The sequence below is a fragment of the Artibeus jamaicensis genome, unplaced genomic scaffold (genome assembly GCF_021234435.1).
Source record: "Artibeus jamaicensis isolate MK-2021 breed Jamaican fruit bat unplaced genomic scaffold, CSHL_Jam_final scaffold_369, whole genome shotgun sequence".
Lineage (NCBI taxonomy): Eukaryota > Metazoa > Chordata > Mammalia > Chiroptera > Phyllostomidae > Artibeus > Artibeus jamaicensis.
In genome coordinates this window covers 1,706,815-1,727,025 of record NW_026522042.1, presented here as the reverse complement: position 1 = coordinate 1,727,025, position 20,211 = coordinate 1,706,815, and the positions used below count along the sequence as shown (strand labels likewise).

The 20,211-nt window shown below is 54.8% G+C and overlaps 1 protein-coding gene across 1 annotated transcript; it reads left to right on the top strand.

Annotated features, from left to right (window-relative positions):
• Window positions 1-9,943: 9,943 nt before the first annotated feature.
• On the top strand, window positions 9,944-19,087 carry GZMK (granzyme K). The gene is made up of 5 exons (XM_037145129.2): window positions 9,944-10,093; window positions 10,392-10,539; window positions 15,372-15,522; window positions 16,232-16,501; window positions 18,708-19,087. Exons 1-5 carry the CDS (start codon window positions 10,030-10,032, stop codon window positions 18,879-18,881), a joined length of 807 nt encoding a protein of 268 aa, XP_037001024.2. The 5' UTR covers window positions 9,944-10,029; the 3' UTR covers window positions 18,882-19,087.
• The last annotated feature ends 1,124 nt before the right edge of the window (window positions 19,088-20,211 follow it).

The window sequence follows — 20,211 nt, the reverse complement described above, 5'->3', positions numbered from 1 at the left end:
CACTCAACCACTTGAGTCTGGTCCTATGTGCTGCAGGGAACTGATCGAACCAGGCGTCCCTCAGCAATGACATCCTGTGATTTTGAACCCTGTGGTCCAAGCAGATGCACGCTCACTTTGTTGAAACCACAGCCTGAGAGAAGCACGCGTGGGCACCGGAATGATCACTTCCAGCTTAGGTGGCTTCTCTCCTTCCCCGTCAGCGAGTAACCCTGCGTGGACGGGCTCATTCCCTAACTCAGGACTGGAGGCTGAAAGCTGATGATGACTGAATCCAATCATATCAAGTTTGCTACACAGCTGCCATGCAAAACACATGCACAAAAACACAGACACTGGAGAAATGTTCCCGGGGCAGGTTCCCGAACGAGCAGGGGAAACAGGACTCCCTGCTGTGGCCGCAGAGTCTCTGGGCTCCGCTCAGGTCGGCTGCGTCCCGACGGTCCTTCTGCGTGGGTTCCGTGTGGGTCTTGTTCTGGCTCCAGGCCCAGATCCCCTGTCCGAAGGGCGGGTTTCAGCGGGACCGAGCCTTCGTGGCTTCATTGCCGTGGAGTCTGGGCTTCCCTCCGATACACTTGGCAAAGTGCTGTCTGCCTACTTCTTTTGTTCCTTGTTTTCCCGTCGGGAGAGTAATTTTCATTTAATAACTTGAAAATACAGTTCGAGGTGCCGGTTGTTGCCAGTGGCCGTTAGTACTGCTTTACAACTTGAGAATGGAGAGATGCGCCCCAAAAAATGATCTTTGGAATCAAACACAGGTTTCCCCCATATGCTGGTTTTGCACCAGTTTTCCTGACCCGAGTCTCGCAGAGACTGAGCGTCTGGATGCAGGTAACCGTTCTCATCCCAGGCCCCAGGCTCCCTGGGTCTCCCCCGACACTGGCACAGAACACCCTGGGCCCGAAGAACAAGCGGTGAGGCCGCGCCAGGAGCCTGGGAGGGGTGTGCTGGGCGGGGGAGTGCCCCCCCTGGAACACTGCGTTCTCACCCCCCATCTCGTACACCACTCCGAGCCCGCTCAGGTCCACAGTGGGTACCCTTGGCTCTGGTGCGGGAGGCTCTCTCTGCCTTGTGTCCCCCTGCTGGCTTGGACCCCCTCACAAGAGCACTTTCCCAAGACTTCTGGCTACGGAGGCTCCGCTCCTATAGCAGGTGCCCGGCAGTCAGCGACAGGGAGTGCCACCCAGGGAAGAATCTTCCTCCCTAATGTCACACTGCCCACCGCCTGGCTTCCTAGTCTTACTGCGTGTCACCTGGGCGTGGCCTCTGTGAGCGTGTGTGTGTGTGTGTGTGTGTGTGTGTGCACTCTGTGACCCGGAAGCACATGCACTTGGGGCCCTCCCTCTGTGGGTGCTTTGTTTCCTTCCAGGAAACATTTAAAACTCATCCTACTGGGAAGAGAACTCTGAAATCCAAACTCTGAAGCACTTCTCTGGCCACCTGTGCACACACATTCGGCAGAAACCCCTGTGCCTCGGCGCTTCCAGTGCAGCCTTTTAACGCCCCCCGCCAACAGCAGCAGGTCAGGGACTTGGGGCTTGTCAGCACCCCAACAGCACAGAGAAACGGAACGGGGGTCCCAGAGCCAGCCTGTTACCACTCGGAGTTGGCGGCGCCTGGAGGGAGCGGGCACTCAGAACAAGGGGTGTCCCTCCCCAAACTCCCTCTCTCCCTGTCCCCACACCAGGGAGCCCATCTTTACACACTTCCTCAGAATCTTTAGGGCTTTTCAGAATTTAATTTTTACTTAAAAATGTATACATGAGAATAAAACACATAGATGAGCATACACCGCCCAGTTGCAACACCCGAGCTCAGAGACGCCGGTGGGCCTTGGCTGACAGCGGGTGTCCGCAGATGCGGACCTCGGGGAGGAACAGGGACCGTGGGAGTGAGGGTGGAGGGACCCCGCGACTCACTCGACCTGCTTCAGAACTTGGTCTTGAACAGCTCTGACAGTTCGGGGCCTTTCTGGCTTTGTTGCCGGTTCTGTTTTGTTTTGTTCTTGTTCCTGCCCATCTCTGAAATTATCGGGAGAACTAAAGACATTGAAGCTTCATTCTGTTTACTGAGGGAGACGTGGGCAGAAGTGGAGATCGAAACATGTTCTTTCCTGTTGACACATGTCCAAGGAATGTCTGGAGGAAACACTAAATCAAAATACAGACGGACTCAACTACTGGCGTTGAGTTGCTGACACTGAAGAATGGTCGCTATCTTGAGTGCAAGGGAAAAGAAGAAGAAGCTTCCAACGTTCAAATTCTGTTGATGAAAACAACAAAAACCTTAATTTAGAATCTATTTAATGTTATTTTGATTTTTACCGTTGTGAATTCCCCTGACGTTTACCGAAAATGGCACCATTATATGCCTGGTTCCTGATATCCATTCCTGGGGTAAGGAGTACAGGCCGGAGGTGGGGGGCTTTAATGTTTCAAATACAGAATTACCAGGCCTGGGTGTTCCCCTATGAATACGCTTTCTCGTAAAGTACATTAGGAATCGGCTTCCCGGAACGTCAGGAAAGGTAGTGAATGGGTCACAAGTTATGAGATCTTGACCAAACACATTATTTGGCACAACCCTCTACCCGCCCTTTCCCTCACTTAGCAAAGCTGTAAAATGTGGGGCAGCGTGCCCCGTGGGGACCTGAGCAGGACAGGGACACACGAAGCCACGGCTGCCCGTTCCTGTTCGGCTAACAGAAGCCCTGTCCCGTTGAGCTCTCTGTTCGTCAACAAAAATGATCAAACCCCAGCTCTGCAGAGGGGACTAAGCCAGTCCAATGCCAGAGACCGGTTTCAGGAAGGCACGTGATCTTGTTCTGGCCAATGGGATGGGGGAGGGGAGGGGTGTCACCCTGTTTCTGGGAAAGGGGAGAGAACCTAAAACACACCCCCAGGAAGAGCTATGCCCTTTAACCCCCCCAACCTTTAACCTCATGGTAAGCAGGCGTGACCTCTGGAACCTGGAAGGTAGAGGGCATCGGGCCAGAGGACACACACCTGACAGCGGCATCAGCCCGAGCGAATCGCCCTGCTACCCTCACTTCTTGTCGCCTGAGAACGAGAATCTCCTTGAGTTTAAGTCCCTCTGGGCTGGGTCTCCTGCCACTTGCAGCTGGAGTACCCTTCTGGTTCAGAGAGCACGGAGTCCCCAAGGAGCTGAGAGTCTCAGAGAATAATAGGCTAAATGTGATGAACGGCATGGTAATATCGAGCAAGATGTTCGCTTATGGGGCTCCTCTTGCTTTTGGAGGAGAGAAAAGTACTTCCACCGGAATGTTGAGGAGACGATTCTTGGAGGTGCCATTTCCTACAGGGCGTGAGTAATGGGCGGAGACACATGGAGGTCGCAGGGAGAAGATGAGCTGCTCTCTCTCGATGGCGGGGGAGTGCGGACCAGAAGGTTGCTGGCGCAACATGACAGAGAGGCCAAGGAGGAAAATCGGGAAATGCAGCGTTTTCCCACCTCGAGTCCTATGGGATCCGGGTCCCTGGTGTGCTCTGTGCAGGGAACTGCGCTGCAGCCCCACACATTTGAGGCACTGAGCGTCCTCCGTCCCCACAGGTCCCCACAGGTCCCCACACGGGGACAGTACTGACCACGCACACACACACACACGCATCCGAGTGCCGAGAGACCCTGAAAACTAGGTCTGCACTTCACTGCATTGAACTGCCTATGCATTTCTGAAACTTCTGGAAAACACAACTCTTTCTCCCTCAGGACAACTGTCCCCGTCACTGCCGTGGCTGGTGCTCGGTGGTACCGCTTTAGAAAAGCCTGGACTAAAGGGAAGAGAAGAGATGGACAGAGAGAATTTGGAGAACAGGAAGGGGAGGTGGCAGTAGCAATAAAGGGACTGGTGAGAGGGGTGAGGAATATCAGGACAGAGGGTGACAAGTGTCCAGGGCGGAGGATGCTTTAAAAAAAGCGGTGAGCAGAGCGAAGGGATGCAGAGACATAAAGACCATGAGGACGGAGAAAAGCCCCCAGAAGCCATGCTGGCGTGTTTGCTGGTTCGGTGAAAAATGAAAACAATAGGTCGGGATGACGAGAGAGAGCGGGGAACTGCTTCCGGAAGAAAAACCACAGACTATGAAGGCAATAGAAGGAACAGCCACGTTGATGGAAACGTCTTTCAGGAACAGGTGGGAGGGATGGCGGGCGAGGGCTGAAGGAAGGGCTGGTGGAGATGTAGAAAGTCCAGTTGCTCTGTAAAGGGTTATTAAAAGATTAGGCCTCCTGCAGATGAGGAGCAACAGAGGTGGCCGTCTCTGAAGGGGCTTCTGCTTGCCCAGGCAGAAGGAGGAGCCGACAGGGCTCACCTTCAACCTCTGACGTGGGAGGTGAGGCCCCGCCGTCCAGTGCGAGGGCCAACGGGGGCCTGGGAAAGAGGAGGGGGTCTGGGAAAGTGCTGTGGCCGGCGGTCTGGCGAGTGGACAGGAGACGAGTGAACACATTTCTAGGGTCCAGTGAACACCCCACCGAGCTGCGGGGCCAGCCCCTGGGTTCCGTCCCGCAGGACCCTTTAAGAAGCTACGGCCTGGGAAGGCACATGGAGAGGGCGGTGCAGGGTCGGCAGCCCCACTGCATTTGGGGAAGGGAGCGGGGGCGCCCGGGGTGTGGGCCTCACTCCCGGGGCTGTCTCGTCCGGGCCGAGAAGACCTCAGACGTGGCCAGAGGGCAGGAAAGCCAGTGACTGGACGTTCTGTGTGAGAACGGAAGTGTACGTGTCGGATTTTGGAGAGAAGAGGAGGTGGATCGAGCTGTAGAAGGAAAGAGGGTTTACAAAGTTCACGATGTGAAAGGAACGGTGCAGAAATCACACTGCTGCCGAAACCCATCAACCGACTCACTGACCAACAACAAGAATGGGGGGGGGGCGGGGCAGAAGGGGAAAAGGAGGGAAAATGGGGCACATTGCAAAGTGTCAACAATAAAAACATTCAAACTGTGCTTTTGTGATTTATCTTCTCTCAGCTTGGTGGTCTTTTTATCAGTACTTACTGTACTTGAGCTGTTAGTGTGTCAAGCTTACACTTACTAAGACTTACAAAGGTGTGAAATACGCTTTCTATTTATGCTACCAACACGAAGACTTCCTGCTTATAGGCTAGGCTTCTGATGAGGAAATTTAACTGAAATTTTATTGTATTCACATTGATGTGTTGACCATCGAGCCCTTTATTATTATTAACTTTTTTACAGATCTCGGGGAGCCTTCACACATTAAAGACACGCCTTTTGGGGGGACTGCTCCTCAACGCCAAGGACAGACATCTCGAGTGGCTTTGGCCTCCACCCATGGTCGTTCTGCCTCACAGGAGTCGGAGTTTTACACACTCAAACTGGCGGGCAGTTTCCTTTATGCCTCCCTCTCAGACATTATACTTAATTTACCATTTCATTTAGTGTTCGTAATGATTCTATTTTTTTCACAGAAAATCTTTGATCCACCTGGAAGTTATTGGTGGTAAAAGGTGGGATAGGCATTCAGGAGTCAGCGGGTTTGGGGAGGGTGTGCAAGTGTGTGTGATGTTTGATGAGTCAACAGCCTTTGCAAAAAGTATCGCTGTCACACCTGTGTGACAATTTCCATGGCATCTGTTGTCAGGGAAAACTTAAGGAATACTGGATGAGCCGATCTGTTGAGGCCCAGCCTGGCCGTAGCATTTTCTGTGTCTCCCTCAGTCAAGAGTCTGCCCCGTGACTTTATCACTCGGCCATTCTGTCTGGTTTACACAACTGTGTTGCTTTCAATGTGACAAGATTATTCCGTTTCACAGATCTGTTTCCATTTAAGAAGATGATGTGTTTGGCTCGGGACGCGTGGTATCGGGGGTGTTCAAACGTAGATGGCAGCGCTCCACCAGAGACCCTCCCGTCCACGACCCGCTGCTTCCTCCTCCCTCCCCTGCCCGCGTCACCTTTCTCCTGGTCTTTGTCGCCGGTTCTCTCCCTGGCATCTTTCCCTTGACGTGACCTGCACGTTGACCCCAGTTTTCTCCCAAAAGCCCCACTAAGCTCATCCAAGTCCTCGATCCCTCTGTGCAAGGCCAGCGCGCCCCCCCCCCCCAACAGCCCGTTGCTTGGGAGAGAGGTCACGGCTCAAACCCTCCTTTGGCGGCCGTCCCTGGCTGGCGGATTTTCACATGTGTAAATCTTTTAGGACAAACACTGAGGACAGAGTGAGTGACCTGCCTTGGGCCCAGCGACACCGCGGGGACCACCCTGTGGAACTTTCCCATCCCTCCCATAACAGGCAACTCCATGAGAGGGGGCGTTGACAGCCACCCTGAGGAAGAAGAGAAAAAGAAAGCAAGTCACAAGGGGCAGAGGACTGAGCCGGCAGCCAGCGCCAGCGGCCCCGGGACCCCCCACTGGCCGACTTCTTGCGCTGTTTTCCCTGGGTTACGTCTCACGCCAAGATCCTGGGCTCAGCCTTCCACTCCACACCCACTTCAGCTGGTGCCGCTGGTGCCTAGGTCACCAGGGCGGGGTGGCAGGCAGTGAAGGGCCGCGGTGTTACTTAACTCAGTAACGGTGGGCAGGAAGCACATGTGTGTTTAATCAAGGAGGATAATCCATACGCAAAATAGGCCCTGATTAAAAGTTAAGGTGGAAGAAGATGAAGCGAATTTCCCTCCACTCCACCACCACCACCATCAGTCCCCCCCAGGGGAGGTCGTCGGCAGTTCTCCGGGGCACTCGCATTTATGCGGGGAAGGCCCAGCCCCAGCCCAGCTCCCGGCACCGCGCTCACAGCCAAAGCCCCAGGCCCACGCCCGGGCACTTAGCCCTCCTTGGTGATGTGCTCCCAGGTTCACCCATTCTGAGGCCTCTCACGGGAGGGCTGGTAGGGTTCCAGTGTTCCGGGCACTTCTCACCACCCGGCACCCGCGGCAACAGCCCTCCTCCCTCCGGTCCCCCAAAGCTGCCGCAGTTCCGCCGTCACTGTTAGCAGATTCAACTACCAAGTTAGCTCCCCCATCACTGGGCAGAAACCGGGGCTCCGAGGGAGCGGAACACGAGGGCAGGACCCAGGGGACCGCGGCCAAATCCCGATCTCAGGTGCCTGGGGCTGGGGAGGCCGGGACAGCTGTCCCAGCTGTGATAATGGGAACCTTTCTCAGTGGAGGCTGAAAGGGAACAAACAGGAAGGCCTTGAGAGGGGTCCGCGTCGGTGTGGAGCCTCGGAGCTGGGCTCGAACCGCCGGTGGGGAGGCCAGGGTGTGTTTGGGGCTTTTGTTAACATTGGTTGATACTTTCACCCAACACGAGTGACAGGGAAAGTTAGATGAAAGACGTGGGCCTACAAAACACATACCCTATGTTACCATTAGACGGAACAGACTCGAAATGACATTTTATTAAGTGAAATAAATGAGCACAGAGCTTCGGTACCAGCTCCTAATCTCTGACTCACACAGTCAGCTCTCGTCCCGCCCCAGACGGGTAAGGGGCAGGTCACAGACTGGCACAGCCTGGGCCACACTGGGCTGGGGAAGGAAGGCAGCCCAGGGGACAGAGCCGCACACGGCCCTCGGAGCTTCCACACAGCCGTTCGCACGGGTCTCCCGTAACACGGGAGGGTCGAGAGAGGAGGGAGGGAGGAAAACAAAACCCCAAAGCAGCCTCACTAAGAGCAGCTAAAAAGGACAGCTGAGCACAACAGGGTAACTGCTGCGGACGGGACTCGGGGGTCCAGCCCCGCCCCACTGGCCCCCACTGGCCCCACCCGCACCCCCTCAGCCCGGCCAGCAGCTGCACACTGGCCAAGGCAAACACGGCCTCCCCATGGCAGATTCAGCAGAAACCAGGGCGGCCGCCCGGCCCCTCGTGTTCCACAGCCCACTGTTCCCCGTCCAGCGCCCTCAGTGGGACAATAAATGATATGCGTGGATCTACAGCCAAAACCAAAGCCCTCGGACCCAGAAGCCAATGTGGTTCCCAGAATTTTCCAGGGCAGCTACAAGGAAGTTACGAGGCTGCCCCTCCAAGTGAGCTGAGTCCCACCCATGAGTGACCGCAGCCTGGATGGCTAAATCCCTGCCCCTGGCCCAGCCAGCGTACCTCTGTCTGAGCGGGGCGACCACTCGAGGCAAGGTGGGCCCCTGGTGGTCAGGTCAGGGCTCCAGGGGTGGCCACCTCCCTGAAACACCGTGAAGATGCTTCGGAGCGTGTAAAAGCTCACGTGATGTTAGACATGATGTTAGTCCCTGCCACTCAGAAACAATCAGCTGAAAAGCACTTTAGCCAAGTCCCCCTACCCCCAGCCCCCGCCAGAAATGCAGCCGTGTCTCTCTCACACGTCTGTCCCTTCCTCTCAGTTGAAATCACCTCCTCTACCTGTCACGTCATCTCCCTCACGGTCCCCACAGCTCTGGGTCACACTAGGGAGCTGGCCTCTTCCTGCCTCTTCACGGCGCAGAGAAGCGGAGCGTCAGCTGTGACCAAGGTGACTTGAAAATTCACAGGGACATGCAGCTGCAGCTGGCACGTCTGGTTTACTGAGTCTGCGGCTTTTCTTCATCGGCTCCTCCTCGACCGGCCGCAGGTCTCTGTGGCAGGAAGTCTTGCTGATCTGCCAGCTGAGCAGACAGGAAAGCTGTGCCGTTGCCACGGCCGCGTGCACTGAGAACGGACGTTTCCTCCGATTCTGCGCTCCGGCCGTGTGTCCATCAGCGTGCGAGGTTCGCCAGGTCAGGCCGAGGGCTGGGCCGGCTGTGCTTGAGCAGTGCCGGGCGCTCTGCTCCGCCTCCGCGGGGCCCGATGCTTCACTGGTGACACAGAGCTGGCAGCTGCCCCCCCCAACAGACGTCCGCCACGCACACACAGACGTGAATGTGTCACAAGAGTTTTGGAAATAATCTAAGGTGCTTATTGAATCACAATGTATATACATCATTATGACACCAGCAAAAAACAATTTGGTAGGAGTCTCTTGCAATCCAGCAAACATGAGAGCCTGGGTTTCAATTCTCCTTCACACACACACACACACACACACGAAGGTAGGATGCATGTGTCTTAGAAGAGGAAAGCAAGGGTTGTTTGCTGAAGCTGATTGGTCAGGGTTTCTGGATGGTGACTAGGTGTCTGGTGCCCGGTCTGTCTGTCTGTCTGGGCCCGATTTATAACGTTTGTGACATGGACCGGCACCAGGGGGAATGGAACCTCGGCCTCCAGGCTGATGCATTTCATAGTGAAGAGGAAGAAGCATAGACAGACCAGCAAAGCCTCACCATCTGTTCCTGGGGACAAAACCCAGTCCTTGATTTTTTTAAAATGTTATTATTAAGGCCTTAGATAAACAGACGGTCATTTTCAATTAAAATTGAGTGAAAGAGAGACTCGGAATTAAAAATATGTTGCCAATGTTCCCCTTTAATAACATTATGAAATCTTCCAAAAATGTAACTGAAATTGAACCACATTCGGTCCCTTTGAGAGAAAATGGCAGGACCAGGAATGGGTTTGCTACGAAGCTCGTGGGTCTCACTGGGAGAGGTTCGGGCTTCAGCGAGGCCTCAGTGGGGCAGGACGACGCTCTGTCCAAGGCTCCACGTGCGTCCCCGTGGCAAATCTGCGTCCACGGAGAAGCAGAGAGAACCTCCACGTGACAGGCGCCCTTTTCTGCCAGGGAAACAGTGAGTGTTGCTTCAGAGCATCTCGGAGCTCTGTCTGCAACTTTCTGCAACTTCACTGAGTCCTTGCGGCTCAGCTGTTTTTCATCCTTTCATTGTTTACAACACAAGTGCTCGCACAGACATCGAAGGTGGGTAGGTGCAGAAACAAATTCTTTATTGCAAATGCAGCTCCTCCCAAAAGTGCTAAAAGCACAGATCCAGAACGCCCCAAACTGATAAACCCCCCTCGACGAAGGTGTGAAAACTGTGACTCCAGAACACTTGTGGTAAGCGAGTTAAAACTGCAAGACCAAAGCTCAGCCTTCAGAATCTCCTTCCTTCACCAACTTGGTCGAAGCACTTCATCTGGGCTTCCTAAATCAAAGCCACTGACATGGCTACATTTGTGTCCTGTTCCCTGTTTTTCCTGCTAGCCGGGGCTTCCCTGACTCCCCAGTGTAAGTATCTCCTGCGCCTCCCGCCTCCGGGCCCTGAGTGGGTTTCTGGTGGCTGCGCTGCGCTGCCGTGTGATGAACAGCAACAATGTTTCACAGCCATGTCTATGCCTCTAAACTGTGATGTGGCAAACAGCTGTTTGTATACAGTTGCACACTAGTGCTTGTAAGTACAGTTATGTGTCCAGGTGACCGCACCGTTTTTCAACCTTTGCAAATGACAGAACACCTGTCAAAAGAAGAATCACACGGAATCCTCTGCATGGACCTTTTGTGTTACACAGCTGCTCTTCTTTTGCAGGTTCCAGCGAGGAGGTCATCGGGGGACAGGAGGTGCCCCCGCACTCCAGGCCGTTCATGGCCTCCCTGCAGCACCGGGGTGGCCACCTTTGCGGAGGCGTCCTCATCCACCCACAGTGGGTGCTCACTGCAGCCCACTGCCACCGCCGGTGAGTCCCCACACTGCCACCCGCCCGCCGTGGGGCGAGAGCAGAAGCCCGCCACCCCCACCAGGAGGGCGTCTGCCCTGCCCTTCGCTTCCGTGGTCACAGGCCCACTGGTGGAAGTCACGCACCTTCAGCGCATCCGCCCTTTCTGCCCTGCATTTCCCTTTACGAGGACGGCTGGCCCGCCTTTCCCACCAAGGCCTTAGACATGTTCTAGGCTGGCACGTGCCACCAGGGAAGGCGGCCGCCCCGGGGGGACCAGTGTGTACCTCCCAGCCCACCTGACCAAAGGACCTGCTCTGTGGGACTTTGAGGGTTAACGAGTATCTACATAAATATCCGAGTGTGCTGAGCACAGAGTAATTGCGCAGAAGGGGCAGCTAGTAGTGGAGGGAGTGACGGCTGTAGACGGAAGAGGCCCCACCTTGCTCGGGGGCTCCAGGCAGTAACGCCCCAGTGCCCACCCCGGAGGTGAGGCCCGCAGCTTGGGAATTACGGCTGTAAGGGCGACAGCCTTCCCAGGTGGGGACGGAAAGTCGCAGGTGGTTTATTAACAGAGAGAGAGAGAGATGTCTTCCTCTGGGACACTCAGAATGAAAGCTTTTCTGAGGACGGACAGTGACTCTCAAAGTCCGTGTCAGCCTGTGACGCTCTTACTCCAGCTAAAACAGCCCCAGGCCCTTCTTGGGGTTCTGCAGCTACCGCCAGAGGGAAAGTCACAGAAAGCAGCCCTGGTGTTGTCAGTGTGCTGGGCGGGTTGCGGGGGTGCTTTTTCTTCGGTTGTTTTGGGGGGTTGTATGTTTTTTTCCTTATGCCTCTTGCCCAGTAAGTCAGATGAGACAGGACGTCTTTTCTGTACACAATGACCGCATGCCCTTAAGGGTCCCTTGGCATCAGCTGTACCGAAACGAACAACCGAGCTGACCGTCCTGTGTTCTGGAGATTTCGTTCGATTGCCCCACTGATGAGACCGTTTGAACACCAATCAGAACTTCTGAAGCCTGGCAGCTCCGAGAACTTCTGTTGGATTTCTCCAGAGCCAGCCACTGATTCAGCACGGCCACTTCATTTACATGAGGTCCTTGCCGCCACAGGGGCCACCCCGCATGCCCATCCCTTCCGCCCTTGCAGGCCACTTGCCCCTGGGGACCGGCCAGGCAGAGGGGACTCTCAGGCAGAGGCCACTCGGCTCACAGCATGCACACGCTCAAACACGCTTCGGCACATGTAGGTGGGCCCCGACCCCCCAGACGCAGAGCCTGACTCCTTACAGACGCTCAGGACATGCTGAATACAAAGAGGGAAATCAACTGGAGGATTTATTGACTTTTATTTTTTGCTAAGCTGAAAACACAGTCTGTGAAGTCCTTTGCAAGCGTAAAGTGCTACCGGATGCTAAATGGTATTATTAAGTTGAATTTTAAATTTTGTCTGGTGAACTTGACTCAGTCGGGGTGGATTGCCAAACTGACCAATTAGGGAAAAGAGGTCTTGAAGTTTTAAAAAATTGCTAAGTATCATTTTAAGTGGCTGGAGTTTAAAGAATTCCAGAACATGCAGATCAAATTTCCTCTACGGGACACTGGGGTGTCAAACTGAAGGTGGATTGGTGCTTAGAAAAACATTAAGCCTTATGAAATCCCAAATATTTATGGAACAGCTCAGTGGTGGCTTCCCACACAAGGGCCCCACGCACCCCGCGGGGACGGCTCGCTGGCTGGTGCCTGGGCCCCTCTCAGCAAGTGGTGTGGGGGCCAGATCTGCTGGGCCCCGCCCGCCACCCATCAGTGCGGCTCCTCACAGTCTGGCTCCTTCAGTAGTGCCCACACCAGTTATGGAAGGAAACTGGTAAGAAGGCTTCTTGTATAATCTCACGTCCAGCCTTTTAAGTTGTGAGAAGCAAAATTCTCACCCAGTCTTGCCTGCTGCCTCCCCGAGCCGCCTCCAAAGCCCTTCCTCATCGACACTTTTCCTCCTCTCCTGCCGGCCAGCGGCTACACCAGAGCTCCCGCCTCCCCTGCCGCGTGGCCTCACCCCATCCCGAGTCCCCTGGACCCCCTGGGCGGGAACTTCAGGCCCAGATTCAAACCCACTGAGCTTTTCCCATTGCAACTGCGTCTGTAAGCTCTGTGGGACATTCTCCAGTCTGTTTGTTCACCCGAGCCTCAATGTCCTCATCTGCAGAATGGGAATAACTGTGCCCTCCTTCAAGGGCAGTTGTGAGGTTTAAATGGGAGAGAGAGTGCAAAAGGCCCAGCACAAAACTGGCCAGGCTGCAATAATTTAATGAAAGTGATCCGAAGTTGTGTTGCCGAGAAACAAATCCAATGACCTCATCATGCTGATGGGACAGAACTGTGACAGTCCCTCTCTCATATGCCAGAGACCTCCAAGAAAGGGACCCTGCCTTCCCTGTTGGAGCCGAGAGGCTGGGCACTCGGCGCCCGCACCCTCCACAGACAAAGCACTGGACAGCGTCACAAAAGCCGGGTTTGGGCCCTGACTCCCCTGTGGAGCCACATGTCACTTTGGGCCAAAGACCCCTTCACGAGTAAGGAACACACAGCCTGTCGGATTACCAACACCGAGGAGGGTCTTGGGGAGGCTCAGGAGAGCGTCCGTGGGCATCTTCAGCAGATGGAGGTGGACAGGAAGCAAGGCACTGGCCCCTCTGCACGGAGTTCTGTTCCAGGCAAGACCAGGGACGCGGAAAGCTGCACTTCCAACAAACACCTCCGGGTGACTCTGAAGCAGGTGGTCCAAAGCCCACCCTGGAGACACATGGACACACGGTGTGTACGGGTGTAGAAATGGACGACGCGGTGTTCTTTCTCCTCCGCTGTGTGAGTCCGGCCCGGACTTAGCTAAGGAGGTGGGTGCAAGTACTCGGGTGACGGCAGGTGTCTCAGGCGCGGGGAAATCGCCCTCCGTGCGCACATCACGGTGGCAGTGCACCCAGAGGTGGACGGTCCCTCTGGAAAGCCCAGAGGGCACTTGTAGTCTGCTTGCATTCTTAAACTGTTTTAAAGATTTTACTTACTTAAGAGAGAGGGAAAGGTAGGGAGAAAGGGAGAGAAACATTGATCAGTGGCCTCTTGTGCATCCCCCTACCTGGGACCAGGTCCGAGACCCAGGCATGTGTCCTGGCCTGGAATGGAACCAGCGACCGTTAGCTTTGTGGGACAACGCCCAACCCACTGGGCCGTAACCGTCAGGGCTGTTGGTGGCGGTTTTCGTATTAACACGTCCCAGTGGAGATGAAAATAATCAAAACATTTCAAAGGCATGAACTAACCAAGGAAACTGGTAAGAGATGAAGGGGAACCGGCAATGTCCCCGCACTCTTCCCGAGCTAGAACTCGACGTCCACAGCCTCGCAGGCCTCCTGCTCCGGCCACTCGTGCAGGTGCCGTGCCATCCGTTAGAACGCGGCCCCGGGGGTGTGGGGGGCAGTGGGAGGGGGTCCGGTCGTCCTTCCCCGCCGAAGCCTTGGGTGCAGGGACTGTGTCAATTTGAGTTCGGGTCAGTCCTGGGAAATCCAGTCCACGCCCTTTGGGAAATTTCATCTCACCCTGATTTTGCAATAGGCAAACTCCACAAGCAGAGCTGGAATTCCCCAAACAAACGCTTCTGGTAGAATTCGAGAAGCAGGAACTCTGGGCAGTCGCAGCCTGCCATCGGGCACTGGGTCCCCAACCCGAGGCCGCCTCCGCTCGCCTTTTCTGTGTTTCTTTGTCGCTTGTATGAATATTGATAATCTGTGTGTGTGGCTGTGGGGTTTTTGTAATCCGCTTTAATCTCTTTTCTAGTGACGATGAAATAGGTGTAGGTAACCAAATATGATTCTTTGTATAAACTTCCTTATTCAAAGAGGCTTCCGGAGGTGCAGCTGAAATGGGAGTTTTGTAACATGCCCGGGCTCCGTCTCAGGCTCTCCAAAGTATCGTTATTTTTGTGACTAGCTGCGGACGAAGTTCTGTGCAACATGTAGCAAACCGCACCCGCGTGGTACCGTCGACGCACCGGTGCTGGAACTCTCTATGGCAAGGGCAACAGAAAAGAAAAAGAATCCCACCTGCTGTCTCTTCCACGGGCTCAGCGGCTGTTGCCCCCAAACCCTCAGTGGGGCCGGCAGTGGCCACCAGCCCTCCTCTCCTCACTCTGGTCAGCAGTGGCGTTTTGCTGGGGGGACAGCTTGCCTTCCCTGCCCAGATCTTCTCTCTGACAGCGGGGACAGACGCAGGAGCTTGTCTCTCGGCCCGGTGAGGAACCTCCTGTCTCTGCGTGGTCTGAGATGCCACCTCGACTTACAGATGCGCAGGTTTTAGCTGCGAACACACCGAATGCGGGGGGGCTGACACAACCTGGGGGGGGCAATATAAATGAATCGAATGCCACAGACTAACAGAAAATGGTTAAAACTGTGAAGTTTAGGTCATGCAAATTTTACCTCAATGAACAAAATATCTAATAATGGCCGATATCAATTTCAACCCACAACCTCAACAAACGCAATGTCTTTTATTTTTACCTAAACTAACCGTACTTCGTGGTGAACTGGTGTCAGTCGGTTAGGCTTCCACTCCTTTCGCCGCAGCAGGGCGCAGCGCTCGGGCGCAGTGCTGGGGGTGCGGGCGTGGGCTGGCGGCGGGTCAGTGGGCTCCTGGCGGCATCCGGCCATGCTTGCGTCCACTGCGACCTCCGTCACACCCTAGACAGGTGACCTGGCAGCCGGCCCTCGTCCCTGTTTGTACCCGACCTTCTCTACCTTTTCTCCTCTCCACCAGGGGGCCTGGGAACGAGGTTGTCGACTCTTCACACTTCGCTTTTTCCAGGTTCGCCAGACGCCAGGCTTTCAAAGTGGTGCTAGGAGCACATTCTCTCTCTAAGAGTGAGGACTCCAAACAGACATTTGATGTTATAAAGTTCATACCGTCCCCAGGATACTCGTCAGATCCCGACTCCAACGACATCATGCTGGTTAAGGTAGGTGGCCCGCCCTCCCTCAGCTTCTCCAACACTCTACATAACGCAGTGCGGTCATTATGTCACCTGCACACAGGCACGGCCTTGGCACTCTTGTCACGCTCAGGGTCCCCGGGACACGTCCTGTAAGAGCCCATTCTACCTCCCACACCCATCGGGGCTGGCTCCGCACAGTACAAAGCCACGTACGTGGGAGGGGACAGCCCAGCAGGCCCAGGGACCCACGGGAAAGCTTTCATCGTTAACAAACGAGAAACTGAGTCGGTTTCCCAACAGAGCCCACCGGGTGACCTCAGACACACAGAAGTGAGTTACAACCTGGTCTAGACCACACGTGGTCTTGTCCAAACGCCGTCTACACTGTCCTCAAGGGTCCCCTCCAGCAGAAAAGCGCCCGCCCTCGAAGTCGAGACCCCGCGGTGTCATTGCACAGAAAACCGCCCAGTCCGGGGGAGGGGGGGGCAGCTTACTTGAGCCTGGGCAACCTTCCTGCTCTGTGTCAGCTCCTCCCCGAGCACCACCGAGCTCTGCAGGGCGTGGGGGGCAGGCGCGGGGGGCAAGAACCACAGAGGCTGCTGCAGGCTGCCACGGAGTAGATGGAAGAAGAGGGGCGTGTCCCGAGATCGGGGACCACACAAAGACCACACTCAGGCCGATAGCGGAATATGACTGGGGACAAACAATCATTTACTCTTTTTCCATCTGTCAGCTTCACACGGCCGCAAAACTCGACCAGAACGTCCAGCCACTCCAACCGAGCACCAAAGATGATATTAGAGCTGGAACCAAATGCCAGGTCACTGGCTGGGGTGCCACCAACCCGGTCGTTTTGAGACCCTCTGATACCCTGCGAGAAGTCACTGTCACCGTCATAAGTCACGAGGTTTGCAACAGCCCCAGTTACTACAACCACCACCCCAACATCATCAAAGGCATGGTGTGTGCAGGAGACGCCAAAGGCCAGAAGGACTCTTGCCAGGTAAGTGCGGGGCTCAGCATGACGGTCAGGGGCGAGGCTCCGTTTGCTCACTGGCTCGGAGGACAGGAGGCGTGCAAAGCCCAGACTGCGGTCACTAGAGCTACTCTCTGCTCCTGCGCAGTGTCCTCCTCCTTCTCATCTCCCAGAGCGAACGGACCTTCCGGGCAGCCCCACGCACAGCAGGTGGTCGGTTCACATTTGTTCATCCAGGTAGTGACACGTCTGATGACCTTGCCAGGCGTCCTCCCGGGGGCAGCAGCGTCCTGGGACAGCCTGCCTGGTGCGGACCCCGGCTCGTGGGGTCCACCACACTGTGGATGAGGCACGAGAAATTCACACGAACTACTGAGTCTTGTGGAGGAAAAGGGACAGCATGGCTTCTCTCTCAAGGGGAGAAAAAGCCTCTGCCCTTGCCTCGATGGGCCTTTATTGGGTTTCTGGGCACATTACATGATGGTCCTCATTTTCTATGCGCAGGTTCACTTTAGAAAACAAAGGAGACAATGCCACTGATCACATCACAGAAGAGGAATATTTGCAAATGAAAAGGGGAAAGTAGTTGAACTGGTTAGTCCACACTGGGGAGACTTAGCACAGACTTTAGGAAGTTACAGAGAGCACTTCTGCCTCAATTCAGGGAGAGGGAGTTTTAGCAAAAGCAAGTCTCAAAGTGGCCTAGGTACATTGCAGGCCTGATTCCCCACAGGAGAACCTATTTGTGGGTGTGGGTCCTGTCTGGTCCCATGCCACGCAGAACAGTCTCCTATACCTACCCAGTCCACACTCACTAGTGGTGACTCGAAAGTAACTTCCCCCAAAAAAGAGCCACCGTTCCAATGGATTAATAAGGAGACCTTGTAAGACTCAGATGCACAGAGCTCAAATAGAGAGTATGTGCTTCTTAAATCATGGTGACCAGCTGGCTGGAAGGAACGACAGTCTCACCTCTCAAACTCTTGCTTCCTGAGGCAGAAAACAAGTGGGTGTTCGTGGTTGCAGGTGCCAAACGGGAGCACAGAGGGACTGCTGCTGTTTTTTCACCCTTACCTGAGGACATCTGTCATTGCTTCAGAGAGAGAGAAACAGGAGCTTCAGCATGAGAAACAGTGATCGGTTGACTCTCTTATACACAGGGATCAAACCCACAACCTGGGCATGTGCCCTGACTGCAAATCGAACCCGCAACCCTTCGGTGCACAGGACGACACTCCCACTGCCGAGTCACCGCAGCCAGGGCAGAATACCAATTTTTAAAAAATTTATAGCACAGCCCTGACTGTGTGGCTCAGTGGGTTGGGTGTCGTCTCGCAAAGCGAAAGGTCATCAGTTTGATTCCCAGTCAGGGCACGTGCCTGGGCTGCAGGCCAGGTCCCGGCTGCGGGTGTGTGAGAGGCAAGCGATGGATGTTTCTCTCTCAGGTCGCTGTTTCTCTCCCTCTCTTTTATCTTCCCTTTGCCCCTCTAAAAGTAAACAAACGCATCTTTTTGAAAACTGGAACACGATACATCACACTGTGTGTGTGATTAAGGGGGGAGGGTGGGGTGATCTCCAAGACCATGTCCTCACGTGCAGCACCCCCACCCCGCCATCACCCCACCCTGCCTGGGCACCGGGCACAGCAGCTGGCAGGCGGGCCAGCGGTGGCCAAGGCCAGGCTGCCACCTTGTCACCGTCCTTGACAGATTCGAGGTACACATTCGGTTGTCGGAGGGAATCCTCAAGAATCGGCGCACTGAGGGAGGGTTTGGGAGGCGTGGGTGTGCAGAGCGCTCAGTCCAACCCTCCGAGGGCGCCAACGCAGGGAGGTAACACAGGAGATAGAGTCCCTGCCACCGGATGGTTCTGCAGCACCGTTCCCTGCGGCTTGATTTCAGATCTGTGATCACCAACATGAAACTCTCCGATTAAATCATTCTCTCATCTCAGTGAGTCATTTCAAACTTTCCATCTGCCCTTTCCTTGATAATCAAGTTCAGTGGTCACAGGTGAGCAAAGGATGTGTGTATGGTTAGTCCCAAGGACAAGGGCATGGGCAGACAGACAGACACAGATGTCCGACCCCGAGTGAGGGGCCATGCCTGCCCCTCTTCGAGACGCAAGGGAACCAAGGACCCAGACTGTAAACTTTTGAGTCATCGGCTGTGGGTGGCAGGAACTCGAGTTCACGAGCTTCTGACAGAGCGCCTGTCCCTGTTCTTGTTTCCAGGGTGACTCTGGTGGCCCCTTGGTCTGCGGCGGTGCCTTCTATGGTCTGGTGTCTGCGGGTCATAAATGCGGAGATGCCAAGAAACCTGGAATCTACATCCTCTTCACGAAGAAGTTCCAGGCTTGGATCAAACGCAAGCTGCTCCCGCCTCCTGCAAACTATGGCGGCCAGTGATTTTCCGGGGTCTTCCCATTGCTTGGTTGTGGGCATTATTTTCCCCACAACGAGTTCTACAGGCCACTGGTACCTTCAGTGTGGTTGGATGCGGTTGGGGACAGCTAGGGTCCCCTCCTGCCCCGTTAGGACTGATTTTGTTATGGAATCAAGTTCTTTTTCACCAGTATCACGGATGTATCTCTGCTTATTTCATTCTGAATAAAATGTAGAAGAGTACCTGTTTGTCTTTTATGGGAATAACTACCACAAACGATATATCCCCTCACTTCACCCACACTCCCCTCAGCCGGGAACGGGGATTGAACCAGAGGTCACAGTGCCGCCTCCACCAGCCCTGTGCCGCGGTCTCTAGTGGATCATCCTAAACTGTGTTTCCAAATAAGAAACGGCAAGTTCAGACACCCGAGGCACGTTAGTAAAGCACAACCAGAGTTCCTACAAATATTTAGAATAGTGCTTATTACTTACTTATCCATACCTGCTTCCAGGCAGGATTTAAAACAATTCGCAAAAATACCTGCAATAAATAAAACAGAGTTTGAAATTAAAAATCATTTTTTCTCCAAAAATTACAAGTAGAAATGCCCCACCATCCAGCAGTCCCAATGCTGGTATCTGTCCGCGTCTGAGATGAAAACGTCTACCCGAAAAGACACGCGCCCCCTGTGTCCTCCGCAGTGTCGCTCACAGCGTCTGAGGGACGGGAACAGCCTACACGTCCATCGATGGGTCAACGGATACACCCACTGGGAGGCACTCAGACCGCGGGGGATCCAGCCAGTGAAGAGAATGCAGGTTTGAAATCTGGGACAACACGGACGGGCCTTGTGGGCACTGCGCCAAATGACGTCAGCCAGACAGACAAAGACACATCCCGCCTGGCCTGCTGCACGTGTGGAAATAAACGAGAAACCAAAAGCCCGCAGATGCAGAGAGCGGATCGGCGGGTGGCGAGGTCCGGGTGGGGGGTGGGAGAGACAGGTGAAGGGGTCAACAGGTTAAACATTTTTAATCAATTAATTCCATAAACAAGAACTCGGTGAAGAGATTGAGAGTCGTCCCTGCTGACCACATCAGGACCGTCCACGGGATGGAGCCCCGGACTCTGACCAGAAATGGGACGGAGCAGAACAGGCCTGAGCTGAGTCTGGCCACCGCGTCGCCGTGCAATGGGATCGGGTGGGTGGCCGCTCCTTCAACAGGCAGCAGCCACAGGGCCCGTCTCCGCCTCGGTGTGGAGCTGGGTCCCAGAGGACGGACAGTGCTCACTCCCAGGCGGTACCACTGGGTTTCCCTGCGTTTGTGTAGAACGATGCTGTGATGTGTT

Bases quoted from the DNA above. Each gene is read 5' to 3' on its own strand.
- GZMK (XM_037145129.2), top strand. From the start codon at position 10,030: ATGGCTACATTTGTGTCCTGTTCCCTGTTTTTCCTGCTAGCCGGGGCT. The intron at 10,094-10,391 runs GTAAGTATCTCC...CTTCTTTTGCAG, and splicing joins GGCTTCCCTGACTCCCCAGT to GTTCCAGCGAGGAGGTCATC. The intron at 16,502-18,707 runs GTAAGTGCGGGG...TCTTGTTTCCAG, and splicing joins GCCAGAAGGACTCTTGCCAG to GGTGACTCTGGTGGCCCCTT.